At 48.7% G+C, this 20,123-nt stretch overlaps 2 protein-coding genes across 5 annotated transcripts in view; one reads left to right on the top strand and one right to left on the bottom strand.

The window, feature by feature from the left end:
* Positions 1–10,409, top strand: part of LOC111858297 (protein TANC1-like) — an 84,661-nt gene extending 74,252 nt beyond the window's left edge. For 2 of the 4 annotated variants that reach the window (XM_023839942.2, XM_023839945.2), the window contains 9 exons: positions 2,617–2,750; positions 2,998–3,121; positions 3,551–3,726; positions 4,839–4,971; positions 5,600–5,629; positions 5,739–5,830; positions 6,416–6,562; positions 7,935–8,035; positions 8,292–10,409. In XM_023839942.2, coding sequence (XP_023695710.2) covers positions 2,617–2,750; positions 2,998–3,121; positions 3,551–3,726; positions 4,839–4,971; positions 5,600–5,629; positions 5,739–5,830; positions 6,416–6,562; positions 7,935–8,035; positions 8,292–9,531 — 2,177 coding nt within the window. In that variant the 3' untranslated portion in view covers positions 9,532–10,409. The remainder of the gene's footprint in view (positions 1–2,616; positions 2,751–2,997; positions 3,122–3,550; positions 3,727–4,838; positions 4,972–5,599; positions 5,630–5,738; positions 5,831–6,415; positions 6,563–7,934; positions 8,036–8,291) is intronic. The other 2 variants (XM_023839947.2, XM_023839944.2) reach the window with 1 other exon arrangement.
* A 242-nt stretch (positions 10,410–10,651) lies between these two features.
* On the bottom strand, positions 10,652–19,570 carry LOC111858298 (WD repeat, SAM and U-box domain-containing protein 1-like). The gene is made up of 10 exons (XM_023839949.2): positions 19,441–19,570; positions 17,866–17,949; positions 17,525–17,618; positions 16,970–17,003; positions 16,358–16,398; positions 16,160–16,266; positions 15,794–15,829; positions 13,403–13,582; positions 11,750–11,884; positions 10,652–11,418 (listed from the first exon to the last, which is right to left on the bottom strand). Exons 1-10 carry the CDS (start codon positions 19,568–19,570, stop codon positions 11,267–11,269), a joined length of 993 nt encoding a protein of 330 aa, XP_023695717.2. The 3' UTR covers positions 10,652–11,266.
* Between the last annotated feature and the right edge of the window lie 553 nt (positions 19,571–20,123).

Here is a 20,123-nt window from a genome sequence, read left to right as displayed (position 1 = left end):
TTCGTGCCGTTAAGCCCCCATCTGGAACTGGACGGTTGGATCGTTTCTGCAAGCGTGTCCGTTTCCCCGTGTGCTGGACGCACTCCCCAGGGACTCGTGTGAAGCTTTGCTGTAGGACGTGTTTTTAATGTGTTTCTCAGAGAGGACGACGTCAGCAGAAATCATGGCGCTGCAAGAGCCCTAGACATCTAAAGGCGTAGAGGTCACCTACAGCGCTTTCAGGCCAGCGATTATGATCAGAAGTCAATATTGCGGCTGCAGTGCTGTGACCTTGATGGCCGTTGGCCTCTCAATCTCATGCAGCCGCATCAGGAAGGCTCTGGAAAGAGCTCCGTGTGTAGATGATCCTGCCTCAGAAAAGCACCCACACAACAAGGTCCCGTGTAATTACACGAGTGTTAAGCTCATTTTCATGCCGTACAGCATGTTTTTCGCCGGGTTATAGCTTTACGGCGAACTGCATCTGTCTAACAAATGCAAATAAAATACGGATTCCAGATTTTTCTTTACATAAGGTGCCTGACTTAATCAGGACATGTTGCCGTATAGACAGACCATGTAGCTGATATGAATTTAATAAGGAAATACATTTATATAAATGTAGTCTGAATAGCTGATGTGAATTTAATAAAGATGTATTGATCATATAGATGTAGGATAAAGAGCTGCTTTAAACCCTCTGAAATTACATGAATGATAACTGAAAGTTCAGGTCCAGAAAGTACAAATCCAGATCAAGGTTTTGTTTCAACCAACCACTTGAGTACTCTGTGACAGTGACTCTTTATACTAAACAGGTTGGTTGAAACAAAACCTTGGTCTGGATTTGTACTTTCTGGACCTGATCGTTCCACCTCTGATGAATATTAAGATGTACATAAATACACTGCCTCTAGTGTGTAAAACAAGTCAACAGTTGGTCTCGTGGTCTTGCAGAGGGGTAATACAAGCACAATACAAGACGACCGGTGGGGTGGCATAAACAGGTGACAGAATCCTCCCGTCTGCAGCCCCATTTAGGCTCAAGTCCTGGGGGAACTCGTGGGGGAATGGCAGCCTTGCCCTTAAGTGGCCCATAAACAGTCCTCCCCACCTCGACCACCGAAGTCACTCCTGGGTGTGATGGATGGACAGACGGCCATTGACAGACACATTCGTCAAGCCGTGCTCTGGCTTTTATTTTTGGCGTACCCCCGACCCCCTTCCTGAAGGTCATATGTGGGAGAGGTTTTCACCAATGGTGCGTGTTTAATGGTGATTAAGGCAGCAGCTGTTAATCCCTGCGCTTGTCGCTCACATGAGAACAAAGATGTCGCCCCATCTCACCGTTACTTGCATACTATTGGCCCTAAACCACAGGACACAGGGATCACTGGTTCCTGGGCACAGTGGTGTCTTATGGGTAATTTGTTCAGAGGGTTTCATGGTTGATGAAAGGTTAGGCCCCGAAAAACCTCACCAGCCAGGAGCCCCTTGAGTTTCCTGGGTTCTTTATTGAAATAATACTCCACACTGCACGCTCCACCCCGACAGCACTCAGGCCGTTTTTAAACTCGGATCCTAGCAGACTGTTTTTGCCGAGGGATGGGATGTTACGTAAGGGATTAGAGCCGGGCCTCATGGCCGAGCCATCTGGAGGCTGTTAGGAGAGCACTGCGGCAGGTCAGGTGTACCTCCCGCTTCCTCGGAGCAGGCAGCCGGCTTTTTAGCAGCGCGATGGATGTTTCCTGTCAGCCCAACACGTGTCCAGGCCATGTCCCTCCTGGACAATAAGCATGAGGTTTGGGATGGGAATTAGATGGCCAGTTCATTTCCTTTTCTGCATTTCTGTGCGTATCCAGTCCATCTCTTCACAGTGTTGAGGGAGTAAATATATCCATGTGCAGTGTTTCTGGGGTCACCAGGTGTACTGAGCCCCAGTGTCATGTCCTCTGTCCCCAGCACTGTGTCTCCCCAGTGTCATGTCCTCTGTCCCCAGCACTGTGTCTCCCCAGTGTCATGTCCTCTGTCCCCAGCACTGTGTCTCCCCAGTGTCATGTCCTCTGTCCCCAGCACTGTGTCTCCCCAGTGTCATGTCCTCTGTCCCCAGCACTGTGTCTCCCCAGTGTCATGTCCTCTGTCCCCAGCACTGTGTCTCCCCAGTGTCATGTCCTCTGTCCCCAGCACTGTGTCTCCCCAGTGTCATGTCCTCTGTCCCCAGCACTGTGTCTCCCCAGTGTCATGTCCTCTGTCCCCAGCACTGTGTCTCCCCAGTGTCATGTCCTCTGTCCCCAGCACTGTCCTCCTAGTGTCATGTCCTCTGTCCCCAGCACTGTGTGTCCCCAGTGTCATGTCCTCTGTCCCCAGCACTGTCCTCCTAGTGTCATGTCCTCTGTCCCCAGCACTGTATGTCCCCAGTGTCATGTCCTCTGTCCCCAGCACTATGTCCCCCCAGTATCATATCCCATGTCCCCAACAGTGTCCCTACCACCATGTCCCCTGCACACTGTTCCCTGTCCCAATACTATTTCTCCAGCACTATGTCCCCTGTCTCCAGCATCATGTCCCATCCCCAATGCCATTTCTCCAGCACCGTGTCCCATGTCCCCAGCACAGTGTCCCCTGTCCTCTCCACAGCCCTGACGGCCGCATCGAGCCGAGGCAAGCTGGAGGTCTGCAAGCTGCTGCTGGAAGAGGGGGCTGTGGTGCAGCAGGCCAACCGCCGTGGGGCCTCCTCCCTCTTCTGTGCTGTGAGGCAGGGCCACTGGCAGGTAAGGAGGGGGTCACTGGCTGGTGGGAGGCGGCCTCTGGCGGGTGATGGGAGAGGTGACTGGCTGGACATTAATCAAGCCACACTGTCATGTATGTCATGAGCTGAGACCAAAAGAAGCTCTGAAGAGCCAAAGCCGGATGTAACATTCTGACTGATGCGTTGTTGCACTTAGGTGATCTCTCAGAAAGGACGTTATCTGATAACTTGGGCAGCCAGCTGTAACTGCTCCCTCACCTTATCTTCAGGTCGCCGAACTCCTCCTGGAGCAGGGAGTGGACGTCAACGTCACCGACAAGCAGGGACGGACCCTGCTGATGGTGGGAGCCTGCGAGGGCCACCTGAGCACAGTGGAGTTCCTGCTGTCCAAGGGTGAGTGTCAGGTCAAAGGTCAGCCCTTACCACTGCCCCATGGCCCTTCAGGTTTTACTCAACACGCAGAGTGACAGGGTTTTCCTGAACTGGAAAAAAAAACATCCCATCGCATGTGGAATGTTGGAAAGTCAGTCAACGTGAAGATGAAATTCAGTCATTACCATATTCATAATTTTAAACTGATATCTGTACATTGTTTTCTATTGGTAACTGGTCTGCATTTCTATTGGGTGGCTGGTGAAGTACTTACTTCTTAAGAAAATTGTATCTTGAATGTTAACCAACTTATTAAAAGTCTGTAGATCTGAAGCCCAGACAGGACCTTGCTCAAGCATGGATGAAGGCCGCGTGAATCGCTCTGAGCACGTGACCATCGTAACAATGGTGGCCTCGATCAGTGTGCGTGTGCCTCCTGTGTGCCCCCAGACGCCTCCGTGACGGCGGTGGATAAGGAGGGCCTGACGCCTCTCAGCTGGGCCTGTCTGAAGGGACACAGGGAGGTGGTGCGCTGTCTGGTGGCAAACGGTGCCGTGGTCGACCACGCCGACAAGAATGGGCGCACTCCACTGGACCTGGCGGCCTTCTACGGCGACGCCGACATTGTGAGTGACGAGACGCTACTCAGACGGTCACCTGGGGTTGGGTGCATCCTGCAGTCACTGGTATAACATACTGTACAGTGGGTGGGTCTCCTGGGTCTTACTTGGGTTCAGACCAACAAAGAGCTTACAGAGCCACAGAAAGTTCACAGACACTGCACCCCCCCAACAGCTCATGAGGTTGTTTAATATATATAAACATTATATATAATCATATATAATCATTGCAGACTGTTGCTGGGGTTACCAGGTGTGTCATGTCCCCTGTCCAATGCCACAGTGTCCTCTGTCCCCAATACAGTGTTCCCAGCACTGTATCCTCTGTCCCCAGTACTGTGTTCTCAGCACAGTGTCCTCTGTCCCCAATACAGTGTTCCCAGCACTGTATCCTCTGTCCCCAGTACTGTGTTCTCAGCACAGTGTCCTCTGTCCTCAGTACAGCGGTCCCAGCAGTGTCCTCTGTCCCCAGTACAGTGTTCCCAGCACTGTATCCTCTGTCCCCAGTACTGTGTTCTCAGCACAGTGTCCTCTGTCCTCAGTACAGCGGTCCCAGCAGTGTCCTCTGTCCCCAGTACAGTGTTCCCAGCACTGTATCCTCCGTCCTCAATACAGTGTTCCCAGCACTGTATCCTCTGTCCCCAATACAGTGTTCCCAGCACTGTATCCTCTTGTCCCCACTACTGTGTTCTCAGCACAGTGTCCTCTGTCCTCAGTACAGCGTTCCCAGCAGTATCCTCTGTCCCCAGTACAGTGTTCCCAGCACTGTATCCTCCGTCCCCAATACAGTGTTCCCAGCACTGTATCCTCTGTCACCAATACAGTGTTCCCAGCACTGTATCCTCTGTCCCCAAGCACAGTGGCCTCTGTCCTCAGTACAGCGTTCCCAATACAGTGTCCCCAGCCCACAGCACTATCTTGTGTCTCCTGTGTCCTTAACAGTGTCCCCACTTGGTTTATTTGGTTACAGACCAACAAACAGCTCACAGAGCCACAAGAAGCTCAACTGACCCTGCACCCCCACCCCCTCAAAACCTTTAGACTAAACCTTTAAACCTTTAGACTCGGGAAAGTGGTCTGATCAGCTAAATTCACCAGTGACTGTCTCTGGCGTGCAGGTGCACTTCCTGGTGGAGAAGGGCGCGGTGATCGAGCACGTGGACTGCAGCGGGATGAGGCCACTGGACCGGGCCATTGGCTGCCGGAACACCTCAGTGGTGGTGACCCTGCTGAAGAAGGGGGCCAAGCTGGGTGAGAGTCGTCGTGGGCCGGCCCGGGGCCGGGCAGGGTGTGGGGGGGTGCCCTTTCACTAGGGTCGTTCAGGCAGTAGATAAGAGTTAAGGTCCAGCATGCAGCCTTTGACCATCAACGCCCTGCTCTATCGCTCTCTGTGAGGTGTGCAGACCGTCCCCCCCACCCCGTCACCTTGCCTCTCTCTCTCTCCTCCTGTCATTAGACGTTGTCACCGTCACTGGTGACATTCAGTGAGCATTCGGGCCCACAGCCCTGTAATCTGCTCATTTAGATCTTATCTCCTTTTAATTTTCCCTAATGACTGTTGTATCGATTGGCTCAGAATACACCCACGGCCTTTGTGGTGCACGGTAACATTTCGGTGTGTAATTCACACTTGTTTTTGTTTTGGGAGTAATAACTACACCCACTGCCATAGATGGTATCTGGCTATTCATTCAGTATTTTAAAGCATGTTTCTTTGTGATTGTATTGCACAATGCATGATAAATATGATTATTTGCTTTTTAATTATAAGTTAATTAAGTTACAGCATTTGCCTTTCACTTTGTTTCTGGCTTCTTGTCTGTCTGTAATGTCTCAACCTTTCCTTTCTCCTAACCGCTTCCCATAATGCCTTGCCTAGGCTACAGAACATCTCCTTATGATCGATCAGGTACAATCTTTAGGTAACCTTACCTCGTACCATTGCTACTGTCCTCGCTGCCCCCCTGAGGGTGTGGTAGGAACAGCAAGCTGAACTCCGGCCCGCTCTCGCTCCGCAGGCAATGCGGCCTGGGCTATGGCGACCTCCAAGCCTGACATCCTCATCATCCTCCTTCAGAAGCTCATGGAGGAAGGCAACCTGCTCTACAAGGTGAGCAAGAGGACATTCTCCAGCGGGACTTTGAGAGGTTTACGTGGCTCCTGACCCTTGGCAGATGGAGATGTCCTTGCAGTGACCTTCGGCATGATTAGCAGAGCCACCCAGCCACAGGTCAAGATAGTGATGGGACCATTGGCTGTATTTTGACCCCACTAGATGCCACTCTTGGTTTGCTTTGGTGCCCTTTTTTGAGAGCACCATCTAGTGGGGTCAAAAAATACAGCGAATGGTTCATGAAGTCCATCACCACGTCTGACCTCCCCAGGAAAATGATCCACTTTTGTTGTTTTTCTCTTTAAGTAATGTAGTTTAACCAGGATTCTAGCCCAGAAAAATGGGAACGAAGTTCAGAAAGAATGTCCTAAGCACACACAGCCCCCGAGGCAAGGTCAGCTTCTTGACACATAAAATGGCTGCGCTCCTCGATCCACAGAGCAGGAAAATGACTACCGCAGGTGTTACCCGAAATTGATCCTGTTTTGACGGGACGTGGTGGCAGGTGCAGCACAGGGCTGTCGCCGCAGTCGGTCCTTGCAGGAGTTTGCGATGACCCCTGCCCCCTCCTTCCTCTCTCAGAAGGGAAAGATGAAGGAGGCTGCACAGCGATACCAGTACGCCCTGAGGAAGTTCCCCAGGGACGGCTTCGGGGAGGATCTGAGGGCCTTCAAAGAGCTGCGCGTGTCGCTCTACCTCAACCTGTCCCGCTGCCGCAGAAAAACCAATGTGAGTGCTTCTGTTCAGACTATACCTGTCATTCAGCCAGTTGCCTGTAGGGTGGCGCTAAAGCATCATGGGGTCAGTCATAAACTCTGATTTCTGTCCTGCCTCGTGATATAAAATACATGGTGCAATATGAACGGCTAAAATCCTGCCACAGAAAAGGTCTACTAGGTCAAAAAAGAAGAAAGATTTAATGTAAGAGCCCAGCATACATTAGCGGAGAGAGCCGGGCAGGACGCTCCATGTGAGGCGCATTAACAGGGACGAGGCCACTAACAGCAGGACGACGTCCAAACAAGCTTTGGGAGGAATAACAGGCGAATGGACACAGACGGCAAGCAGACGGGCCTCGTATCAGCAGATTAGAAACCCCATTATCACCAGACGGGGGCACAAACTATCCTGGGATGGGAACTTCAGACTTGGGTACAGTGGTAGAGTCTAGATTTAACTGCCACTTCAGATACTTGATTAATCATAGAGGGTTGTAGGTGCTGTGGTCGGCACTGTTGCCTCACACCTCTGGGACCCGGGTTCGAGTCTCTGCCATGGCTCCATGTGTGTGGAGTTTGCATGCTCTCCCCGTGTCGTCGTGGGGTTTCCTCCAGACTCCCCCCACAGTCCAAAAACATGCTGAGGTGAACTGGAGTTACCAAACTGTCCATAAGTGTGCCAAGTATGGTCATCATCACTTCGAATATTAATAGTTAATGGTCGTTAGTAGTGATAGGGTTAGTAATAATTATTAATAATGTTTGTTGTCTAATGACTAATATTAATCTATAGTGAGTATTGATATTAGGGCTAGCACGGTGGTGCAGTGGTTAGCAACAGTGACCTGGGCCTGGGTTCAAATCTCTGTCAGGGTTCCTTGTGTGTGTGTGGGTTCTCCCTGTGTTTGTAAGGTTCTCCCTGTGTTTGTAAGGTTCTCCCTGTGTTTGTAAGGTTCTCCCTGTGTTGTGTCCTCTGCCTCCCCACCCACAGTGCAAAAGGATTTATTTATTATTATTTGCCATTGCACAGGTATAAGTACAGGTATGTACTTCATCTCTTTGCCAAACCCATCTTGCTCTTTGTAGCTCAGGGGTTACAGCACAGGGTCATCATATAACATGTGACTGTTCTGGTCAAGGCTGGGGCTTGAACCGGCAACCTTCTGATCACAGAACTTAGCCCACTGAGCCACTCACCACCACCACCCCAGTAAGGTGTGCAAGTGTCCATAAATAGTGTGAGTGTGCCCTGCGATGGGTTGGCACCCCATCCTGGGTTGTTGGGAAAAGCACCCCAGAGCAGTGCCTGCATGGGCATGGAAACCTGCCGCCCTTCGCCTTGCCCCGGCCCATGCTGATCTAGGACTCCGCCTCCCCCCCAGGACTTCGGCATGGCTGAGGACTTCGCTACCAAGGTGCTGGAGCTGAAGCCAAAATGCTACGAGGCGTACTATGCGAGAGCCAGGGCAAAGAGGAGCAGCAGGTAGGACCCACCTCCCCAAGAGTGGGGGTCACAAACCAACCTCCCTAAGGTTGGGGGTCACAAACCGCCCTGGCTCACTCTCTGCCCTGTCCTTCTGTCACCGTGTCTCTCATTTCTTTTTTGTAATCTGTCTCACTCTTTTTCTCTAACCTCTCATCTTTCTCTCTCATATTTCTTTTTTCTTCTCTCTCCTCTTTTCTCCATCTTTTCTCTTCTCACTTTGTCTCTCTCTCTCTCTCCATTGCGCCCCCCACAGGCAGTTTGCTGCAGCGATGGCCGACCTGCATGAGGCTGCCAAGCTCTGCCCCAATAACCGCGAGATCCGGCGGCTGCTGGCGCGCGTGGAGGAGGAGTGTCAGCAGCTGCAGCACGCGCAGCAGAAGCAACAGGGCGCAGGCCACGACTCGGACCACGAGGAAGAGGAGGCCGACGTGCTGGAGCAGAGCATGGATGGGGCGGATGAAGGCGAGGGGCCCGAGGACACCGCCACTGCCGCCGACGACGAGGAAGACGAGCCGCTCTCCGCGGGCTGGTCGCAGAGCATCTACTCGCTGAACAGGACGCTCCCAGACTCGATGGGTCCATCCCGCCACAACGCCAGAGCAGGTTCCCCGCCCAGCAGGCGGCCCCACAAACCGGCCCCCGAGGCCGTCTCCCACCAGGGCCTGGTCCTGCAGCCCAGCAGACAGGCACAGATCGTGAAGACCAGCCAGCACATGAACTCTCTGCAAAGCGGTTCCAGGTCTGGGGGAAAGACACAGGGCCAGTATGCCCCGTCCAGCCCGCTGCCCGGCCGCCACATGTCCAGCGCACTGAGGCCGGGGCCTGGCATAGACATCAGCCCGCTGCCATCCGGTGCAGACGACTCGGGGCCGGGATACCGCTCCGATCCCGATGCGCGGCCTTCCCTCCAATCCTCCAGCAGTGTCAGAGAGAGACAGGCGCTGGATGTGCACCAGGAGGCCAGGAAGGAGCTGGGGTCCCAACCCGGGGGCATCAGAGTGTCCGGCTCCTCCAGCAGCCTTGGGTCCAGCGGCAGCCTGTCAGACGGTGGTAGGTTGCAGGGTCCCGACCCGCGTTGCAGGGCTTCGTCGAGTGAGAAGAGCAGGCCGGGCGAGCATAAGCCCCGCCCCTTCATGGGGGTCACGGATAAGACGGCACGTTTTCAGCAGCTACAGCACCAGGGCGGCGCTCTCGAGGTCCGTGGCCGGCAAAGCCACTCAGTAGAGGGGCTGGCAGGACATGCCGCCCCGTCGAACTGTGAGTGGGCGCACGCGAACATGGCGGGCTCCCACCGCGGGCACCTGGACGGCACCTACGCCAGCCTGCACAACGGAACGCACGTCCGGGAGTTTGCCGAGCGCTTCTCCTACGCCGAGCCAGGGCACCGGGCCGCCGTGGATGCCAAGGCCAAGCAGGCGCTGACCCAGGATAGCCCCACCCTGCACTCCGCATCCATCAAACCAAAGCGACCGTTCATCGAATCCAACGTGTGAAACTGCACCTTTACGAGATGGCGCTCCCGTTTTTCCTGAGGGAAGATGCCAAGTGTACACTGTTTCACCATCTGCCGCTGTCAAAGGCATTGAGGTGCTGCTCTACGGGGCCCCCTGCAGGCCGTGCGGAGACAGTGCTGCTAACCGCTCAACGCTGACCTTTCAGCTGGTCTTTCCTGCCGCACCACTGCCGCAATAACACAGGCCCCACCCCGTGTCGTCTGCATAAAGCCACCCCTAACTAGGGAGAGGTGCTGGGGAGGGCACTGCTTGGCCCCCAGACTGGGGAAACCACACACTAGAACTTCTTGTACATATGACCTTTGTTTACATGAAGGTCACCGCTGCCGCTGACTTACTGGACATACATGTATATATATACCTAGCTGCTTTTTATTTCCGCATTCAGAGGTCAAGAGTCTCTATTAAAACTCATACAAGGTTTACTGGAATCTTTCCCGCTTGTTGCCACCTACGTTTATTTATTTACTGCTCTTAACAGCTTGGTCGATTGTAAAAGCAATACTTATACTCTATAGTTTTATTTTTGCACTGTGGAGACATTATCAGAAAAGAGCGTCGATGAGGACAGTGCATATTGCAGGGGTACAGTTTGTAATAAAATAATTTAAATATATATATGGGCATATATATATATATGTATATATATATATATGTATATGTATATATATATATATGTGAATGAATAAAATAAGGTTTGGGGCCAGCTGCAGCAGCTCTGCTATACTCTTGATGTGTTCAGTATTGTGAAGCTGTATTTTCTGTTCTCACAAACTGTCAAATGGAAAAACTATATATACACACACATGCTGCCATTCTAACAATGGAGAAATTAAAGTCCTACTGCTGAGACTGGCCTTGGGAATTGTAGTTTTTTTTTTGTAAGTGTTAGATGATGGACTACAAACCTCCCTTCCACCCACCCAAACTGACTCACCGATAGCTGAATGGGGGGCTGCTGGTGTTCTACTCATGGATTTCACAGCCAACGTCATTCACTGGGCTGTAGTGCATCTTTATGAGTTGCATTTATCCCGCTGAGATTTACGGTGAATTATGGTGATTTATCCAGAGGGGAAACAAAAAAATGCAAGACAAGTTACAGAAAAATAAATGTCAGTTTTATAAACTATTGCCAGATGCTCTCCTCACGTGTGAAACATTCAATCGCTTTGTAACAGGTGGATAACACCCCCACTGTCACGGCACATTAATGTTAGATCCATAATACAACCATTTTGACAGTTAAAATTATACTGCAAAGTCCCTGCTGTTCTAATGCAACCCCTTGAAAACACTTTTTTTTTTTTTGGTAAACCTTGTAATTTGGGGCTGTTCAAATTTAATCGACAGCAAGGCAGTCTGGCCTTGCCAGACGCCCTAATAAATGCACCCCATAAAAGCGATGTGACGTATGCAGAAGCAAATCGTGACCTTCAACGCGAAACAGCCGCGCTCACGGATGATGCCTCATTACGCGGCACGCACTGCCATCTAGTGGCAGACTATAGTTCTTACTTTATTATATACTGGGAAACGGCTCATAGATTTAACACTACATATTTTTAACAACAACATGTAATATTTACCTATATTTTACAAACAACCAAATACTATACATTATAAAGTTCTAATATTTAAAAAATAACTGTTACATAAATGTAATGCCACATCGATATTGTCGGACACAAACTGCAGAAGTAGTGTCCCCGTTTCACTGGGCAGCTTTCCAGCGGCTGATGGCCATCTTCAGGGTGCGGTTGGGGGTCAGGGCCATCGTCAGCAGCGGTAGGTTCGTCATGGGACTTGAGCGATTGTGGTTTCGAACCCAGCTTTCGATGGCTTCCCTCTCGTATGAATAGCCGTCTGTTTGTGGAAAATGTAAACCATACAGAATTGCACGTGAATTTCCATCCATAACTGCTTTTCCAGTACCAGGTCACAGTGAGCCTGTACTTGGGAAGCAGGGCGCAAATGGCATTGTGCCAGTCACACTCCATGAGTAATTTTGGGACACTAGCCTATTGGCACACGGTATGAAGCTCGAGTCCTCTCTCTCTCTCCCCCCCTCTCTCTCTCTCTCTCTCTCTCTCACACACACTGCAATGCTTTTGACAGCCTCTCCCTCTTATAAAGCAGTATGTCTTCATACAGCACATACAGCGTGAGAGCCGCCCGGAATCGACTTCACAACCACCTGCTGCAATGACGGGGTCCCTCAGCACCTCCCTAGTGATGGGGCACAGAAGCTCGTCGGGGACACGGGAGTCATCGGAGGCCGTTTTCATCTCCTCAATCTTCCGGAGGACTTTACTGCGCAGGCCAGCGGACTCTGGAATGCACAGATAAGGGCTTTAATCACACAACCTGCCACTGGAATAACTAGGTGGAACGTTTAAAAACAGAGATGTGTACGTCGACCAAAGCTGAATATTACTTCTGCTGTCCAAAGGAGGGAAGAGGGGAAGGAGTGAGGGAGGGAGGGACAAATGGGGAGAATATTGGTTAAGTGAGATAAAGGGTAAACTGGGACACATATTTGTTACTCTATATTACGCCTCTGTGGTCTATTAACCTGAGCTTCGATTAATACTTTTATGTTTTAATATTTACAATTAGGATCATATTTTTAAAATGAGAACATACATTTCCAAAAATCGTACCAGTTTTCCAATATAGACCCTGTACCCGAAAAAGTGCAAACTACTAGGCACAAAAGCACAGCTGAATAAACTCTGCAGGTGTACACACTGCAATCTCCCTCGCGATTCACACAGATACTTAGGGAGGGGCTATCAGAGCAAACCACTAGGCCAATGTTGTTGTTTTAATCCGGCAGGGCTTCTCCTGTGGGCTTCCACTTTCCCGAGGGACTCAGGCCAAAATGGAGCACTAGACATCAATAATATCAATACACTGGGCTTTATAATGCAGGATATTAATCCTCAAAGAAAAGTGAGCACAATTATGGAAATCTCACAACGCAGATGGATTATGTTTACAAGCGAAGGCCTTGAATGAAACAATTGTAATTTTAAGGTCTGCTTAGAAATGCACAAAAATAAGTTAGTAGGCCCACGTGTTGAAACAACCCCAATGATGGCGTAAATTGTCTCAAATGATTAGACCCCCCCCCATGCACACACACACACACACACTGGGGGTGGCCTCCTGATTTTGAGTTTCTTCAATCTGAAACCTTTCAGACTCGTTACGGTCAATTTAACAGAAAATGAAACACGAAAGGTCAGGCAGATTAATCCACTTAGGCACTGATTGCTATGACGGGGTTTGGGACATCACAGGGCCTCCAGGCAGCAGGGCAGGCTGTCGACACCCCCCTGAGGTGGACTGAGGCTAGTGTTACAGCCCTCATCACTGACACAGCGTGGCGGGGGGGTCCATGAAAATTTCACGGTGGGAGAAAACTAGAAAATCTATTTATATCCATGTGTGCACTATGCACATTGACCCAGTGAGGGGATCGAATCGTCAGCTTGACACACTGGAGCCCACTGGTGCAGAATACCCAGAATCCCCTGGGCTGAGATTTTGGGGTATGTAGTAATAGAAGCCCTTCACCAGTGGAACAGGAAAAAAACCTCAAGCAGGAGACACAAGGCACACTAGGACTGATCTGAGAACAGATCTTTCCAACACCCAAGCCCTCTGTCCCCATCTCCGCCCCCTACTCATTGCTTGAAGGCAGCTGATCATTGGACAGCCTGAGCTGTGGGGATGAAGCTCACAACTTCTGGGGGTCCATAATGACACACTGGCATCTACAAAGTGGATCAGCAAAATGCATGGAAGGTGAAGGAGCAGGGCAAGGTCAGGAGCGTGACATCACCGATGCGGAGGTCAGAGGTCAGCATCTCCTTGTCCAGGCAGAGCAGCTCAGCTCCGTCGATGTTGTTGGCCCTGAAGGAGCTCTCGAGTGCTGCCAGACCTTCCTCACGCAGCCAGGCCAGCACGTCTTCCTCAGACCACCTACTCACCGGCAGGCTGGAGCGACCCACTGCACACCTTCCTGGAAGGATGGAACACACAGACAGCAGAGGACTCAGAGATTCCAGGTCCAGAGAGTACAAATCCAGACCAAGATTTTGTTTCAACCAACCAGTTGAGTATAAAGAGTCACTGTCACAGAGTACTCAACTGGTTACTTGAAACAAAATCTTGGTCTGGATTTGTACTTTCTGGACCTGAAATCTCAACCTCTGTTGCAGTCCAAATTATGACCTTTGGCTAGATGATGTGATCAAAATGGGCCCTCCTACCACCATACCACATAAAAACTACATTTTAAACACCAAAAAGTTTTTATTCATTAACCTGCTCATAACATGTATCATTAATGAGCATATTACATAAACAGCCCATAATTCCCCATTGATACGCATTTCTCCTTCCTTCCTCATAGTAATGTATAGAAATATGGAAATGATCAATAAAACTAACAGTAAATATATTGTGCATATATTTATAAATTCAGTAGAACCTTGGAGCTCAAACACCTCTCAACTGGACCAACTTTACTTGTACCTCGACCTAAATCCTGCAACTCGACTGTTCCTGCTAAAAAATTTATGGGTCGAGACATGTTCAACTCCACCAATTCGGACATCAAACAGGTTGGTTGAGAAAAACCTAGCCACATGTAGACTGAAACACGAAACGAAACACGAACATGAAACACGACAAAACAAGACAAGACTTGCCAAAACCTGTAAAGATCAAGACGTGTCTGATGGGCTGACACAAAGGCAAACGGACCTACTGGGATGCTGATGCCTACGAATCGCTCTCAGTCTCACAGTACCTCTCAACCGAGTTCGACGAGCGAAAGCTGTGTTCCTGTGTTGTGTGAATTTTTTTGTGCTTTATCTACAGTACATTTACTAATACAGTAATCCTGCCCCCTAAGAAAGTTTGCAGTAATAGCAGCAAACCAAAGGGGGAAGTAGTGAGAGTGACTGTAGAACTTAAAAAGAAAATTATAGGGAGACTTGAACGTGGTGCACGTGTCTGCTCTTGCTTCAGAGTATGGGACTTCATATTTACTTCATATTTGTCACTTTTTCTATCTGTGCTTTTTCATGTGTGTATTAATTTTACATTGATTGTTAATGCTTTTTATCATTAGTTAGGTAGGTTCATAAGCTTAAATAGGCAATCATTTGGGGGTCTGGAATGGATTGAATTCATTTACATAATTTCTTATGGAGAAATTTGACTTGGACCTCAACCAAATTGCAACCCGACCAGCCTTCTGGAACAAATGAAGTTTGTGTTCCAAGGTAACGCTGTATATCTTAAAATACTTATGATGGCCAAAGAAGAACCAGTACAGGAAGGTCACAGATGTACAGGCACTGTTGTGCTTTTAGGAAAACGACAGACCACAAGGGAAACAGATAATCAGGTTCTTGATGAAATTAAGCCTAATACTGTCCCTCGAAGCACAAATGACAAGAGTGAAGCTACCCGATTCTGGGCATAAGACCGAGAACAATGGAGAAGAGCACCATGGTCAGCAGGCAACATGATGGACGGACATCACAATGAACCTGCTGTTGGGAGGCCTGGCAGTAAGGCGTCTTCGCCCTGTAGACCTTCACATTCAAGGTAACCCAGAACACGCCAAAGTATATACCACATCTCTCCATTACTCACATACATACAGTACCAGTCAAAAGTCAGGACACACCTGCTTTTAATGTATCTGTCTCTGTTTTATCTGTTATTTTCCTTGTAGTAAAAAACTTCGAGGCAATGAAGTAATACATGCCAAATATCGCAACGACCAAGAGAAGTGAACATCTCTAAAGTTTCTCAAATTTCGGACTCCTCAAATTGGCCACCTTTTGCTTCAATGATAGCAATGCCGGCTCTTTCAACCAGCTTCCAGATGTAGCCACCTGGAATGCTTCTCCAACAGTCCTGAAGGAGTTTTCACAACTTCTGGCCACAGGTTGGCAACCTTGATCTCACTCTTTCATCCAACTCATCCCAAAGCAGTTCCATTGGGTTTAGGCCGGGGGACGGTGGGGGCCGGGTCATCTGTCACAGCACTCCATCTCTTTCCATGTTCACAAGATAATACAGTTCTTACATAACGACTTTGAGCATTCAAGGTTATCGTGTTGAAAAACAAAAGTTTTTAGCAGGTGTGTCCCGATTATTAATTGGTACTCTACATCACCCCCAAAGAACAGACCACAACAGAGACCATACTGACCCACCACAGCTGTCTCTGGCAACTCCTGAGATGAATCTGAAAGAGAACAGAGAATGACATTACAACACAAGGCAGCACTACATGATGATAAGGAGAAGCTGTGAAAAACCAAGCTTTAGAACCACAAAAGGGAAAGCATCACAGTTCCTGCCTGACTACGTTTCACATTCGATCCCTTAAGCCAACAGTCTTAGTCAGGCACTGATATGAAGATGGAATGTAATACAAGAACGCTAAATCAGAGGGCATCCAGACAGACACCCTGGTGAGTTACTGCTCACACGGGGGCGCTACAGAGTCAGCTGAGAGAGGGAGGAACTAGACAGTAATGTGGAATGTCGGAGAGTAGCCACGATGTTAACACACCCTGTCCACCAGAGCCGTCCTCCACCCTCCAGATGATCACCGATCGGTCCATGGAGCCCGTGGCGAGCAGGGGCATCGTTGGCGAGAAGGCGCATGCTGTCACATACCTGGAGTGGTGGGGGTTCATGGCAGAAGCTGTAATTATGGCCAGCAGGGGGCAGCAGTGTACATCTGAGCATAAACGGCTCACTCACTGACCTTTGATGCTGGTGTAGGGAATAGAGTAGGGAAGCGGAGTTCTGAAAGGTGGAGAGATCCCAAAGCCATTTAACACCAGACTCACATATCTGTGGACTTTTTCATAAAGGGAAAAATAGGGTTCTAATGCAGCACCCCACTGCAAACCCAACATATTCAGCTATATACAGGCCGTCCCCAGGTAACAGAAGAGATCCGGTCCCTAAGTCTGTCTAAGTCGAATCTGTAGGTGTGTCGGAACAATCATAATAACAGCATATAATAATAATAATAATTACACAGTAATAATAAAAGTAACTCCATATGGTACTATTCTGTACCTCGAGCTGACCAATCACAGAAGCTGTGTGGCATCTTAATGAGCGTCACAAAGTAGTGCCAGCATTGGTTAATACAAACCGTTGTTTTCAACTCAATTTATTTAGTATATCGTGCTTTATGGCAGTTTGCTTGTAAGTACGAGTTGTCTATACGTTGAACATTCTTAACGCAGGAACTGCCTGCACACAGCTGCGTGTCCAACTAGATAATTTCACAAGAAAGATCTTGTTCAAAACATCCATAACCACCGCTGGCGTAATAAGACGCAATAAAAATCGCGGTTTTACTTACAGTGTCGTATACAGCGACGGATTTATCCAAAGAGCTGCAACGAGGACAGAGATCTTATTATACATGTGATCTTCCCCGGAACATCACAATAACGAGGAAAGGTACCTCGCTCAGCAGTTTCGGTCCAAGGCGCCGATTCTAAAGAATTCATTCAAAACTGTTCATGACTAAAATGATTCTGCACACCACAGAATCAACAAGCGGGTGACAGTATGAAAGGAAAACTCTCCCTGCATTCACTGGAAGCTCAGACTGGCCGCACTGTGCCTAGTCGACTCCTTGACAGCAGTGTTTGTAATGTGCTGTTTGCTTCACTTGCAGCTACAGTAAGTAAATGCAACGAAACAAGCAAACTTCTCAAGTTACTATTGTACAGTAATAAGTTACTAATGTATATGTGACTTAAAAAGGAACTTTGAATGTGTTCATCATTCATATTTAATTTCTGGAAGTGTGTCTCAATGAGCGAACAAAACTCTATTGCCATGAGTGATTTCCTGCTTGTTCCTACATTTCTGAGAGTGTTTCTGTGTCCCCGGGAAGGGGGCGGGTTACCCGGACACCAGGAGCCCTCCGTCAGCAGAGAAGGAGCAGGACAGCACCGGGGCGGACTGGCCTGTTAGCGTGTGAAGCAGCTCCATCCGGCAGCCTGCCAATCCATAATCAATAACCAATGCTTTATACCACCAACACCACCAGTCCAATCCATCTCAACTGGTCCAGTACATTACCATCATGACCAGTATGACTCGATGACTCACAAGCTGAATCAATACATATGCCCTTATGCATAAAGCACCAGGATTTAATATTAATGTAAAAAAAGGGGGTTTTGTTTGTCGTCCCAATGGAGAGAGTTTCCTGGGACTGTCACCAAGGCAACCAGTGACCCGTACCTGTGGTATGCTGGGAGACGGTCCATATCTTCAGCAGGCTGTCCTGCCCACAGGAGGCCAATCGAAACCACACAGAATGATCATCTATCGGACAAAGGAGGAAGGTCACATACATGCCCTGAACGTTGCAGCCAGTCGCAAAGGCCACCTCCCCAGAATGCACCTCCCCGTGTAGCGTAATGCTACATAAAAAAAGACAATATTAATGCGTAATTAGCTATTTTGGTAAAAATCAGCCAGCTTGTTTCATAACCAAGTTTATATTCTGAAAGGTGTAATATGAAGAACTGTGAGCCAAACATTTGCACAAACACACATACATACCTGTACTCACATCTTTGTGGGGACTTGACATTCATTTCTATGGGCAAAACCCTAATCCCAACAATGACGACCTTAACCCCTACCCAGCCTTAACCTTAACCATAAGCAACCAAGCAAAATACAAGACACTTGGCATTTTTCATTTTTTGATTGCAGTCACAGATTATTACAAAATTGAATTTCCCCTTGTGGGGACCGAAAAAAAAATGGTTCCCACAATGTCAAACTAACAGGATTTTATCACATTGTTGGGACATTTGGTCCACACAATGTAATGCATACCTGGACCACACACACACACACACACACACACACACATTGGGTTTTACCAATGACATCATCTAGGGTCATCTGGATATTCAACAAAAGAGCTGCATTAAAAAATTGCTCACATGCTGAACTGAAACTCCCAATGTTGTGCTTTGATATGCAGTGAAAACGTCCCACTTCCATCTTGCATTTAAAAAAAATGACTGACTGCCTTTTAGAGTACAGATAAAGATGACTGACTAAATAGTTTAATGTGGAAAGTCTGGTCAGGTAAACGGATAGACGGACACACACAAAGACCTGCTCATTGACTGTGACATCTGAGCCTTAAATAGCCTATGTGTCACCCATATGTCACTGAAAACTTGTGGTAAAAATGTCTGGTTGCTATTATCTTGTGATGAATACCATTTGTATTAGTTACACAGAGACCCAGCTTTGCCACAGTGACTCAACAAGACCCTGTGATAGAACGAGGCTGGCCAGCGTTTTACAAAACAGCAACATTGTGTGACGGGTGCTTTTGCAAAGGCAGACCTGCTGTTGTACTGCACAGCACTGTCACAACAAACTCAGCAGGTTATATAAAACCAAACAGACACCAAACTGCTGCTTCGGCACCATTGGGATGGGTCTTACGGGAATTTTAATGGCTAAAAAGAACATTACAAATGTACTATATCTGACCCATCTAAAGGTTTGTGTGATATGACATGTAAACACAACGACCAGCAGAGACCGGCGGCTAACTCAAGATCTGCCTGAAACAGGCCTTAATCGGCCCACTTATAGCATCAAGAGCAGCATGTTTGCTGAAAGTACTAAACTTCAGCAGAGAGAACCTGGGAAACGGAACAGCAGTGAAGCGGATCTGTTGCCGGGTGACCAGAGCAAAGGAGTGGAGAGAGAGAGAAAGAGTGAGAGAGACAGAGAGCGGGAAGGAGAACATGGAGACAGACGGAGAGCAGAAGCGTGGCTCACCGCTGTGGATCTGGGGTGCGAAATGGCAGCAAGTCACCCCCAGGTCATGAGCTTCCCTGGCAGCGTGGAGCTGGTTGGCATCCAGGTCCCACGCTTGCATGTCCCCATAGGTGGTGTCTGTGACAAACATCAGGCCACTACCGAGCCGTCCTTCACCGCAGCCGTCCTGCGGGAGGGGTCCACACTCAGCTGCATGCAGCCAAACAGGCTGACGCGCGCCATACATGATAAGAGTCACCCTGCATACAGATTACCTTCACGGTGCCCTATAATTACTGTACAGCCATTTACTGACTCCTACCCCTAAGCATATTTCAAACCAAGGAGATTATATCATTCAGATCTCCACACGCATTAGGAGGATTCAGATAACAACCAGACTTCTTACACGTTTTTAGTTTAATGTAGGGTTGCCAACTTTGGTCAGTGGGCTGGAGCGAGATTTTCCATTCGAGACAAGTCTGCACACGCATTTATATGTATGTGACAGTTTTATTACCTTGTAAATAGTCAGTAGGGTTTGCAAACTACCCCAAATGCTTTTGATGTAGCTAATTGTAGGTTTAGAATTGAATAATACAGATTTGCCGTAAGATTGCTTGCATCTGAAAGCGTGAGTGTCACGCCAGATGGGTGAGACTTGGCAGCCCTGTTAATGTATATGATTTTTATATCCCGCTTAC

Source organism: Paramormyrops kingsleyae, chromosome 16, assembly GCF_048594095.1.
Source record: "Paramormyrops kingsleyae isolate MSU_618 chromosome 16, PKINGS_0.4, whole genome shotgun sequence".
NCBI lineage: Eukaryota > Metazoa > Chordata > Actinopteri > Osteoglossiformes > Mormyridae > Paramormyrops > Paramormyrops kingsleyae.
The sequence above is the reverse complement of the archived record's forward strand: the minus strand, read 5'-3'. Positions and strand labels throughout refer to the sequence as shown.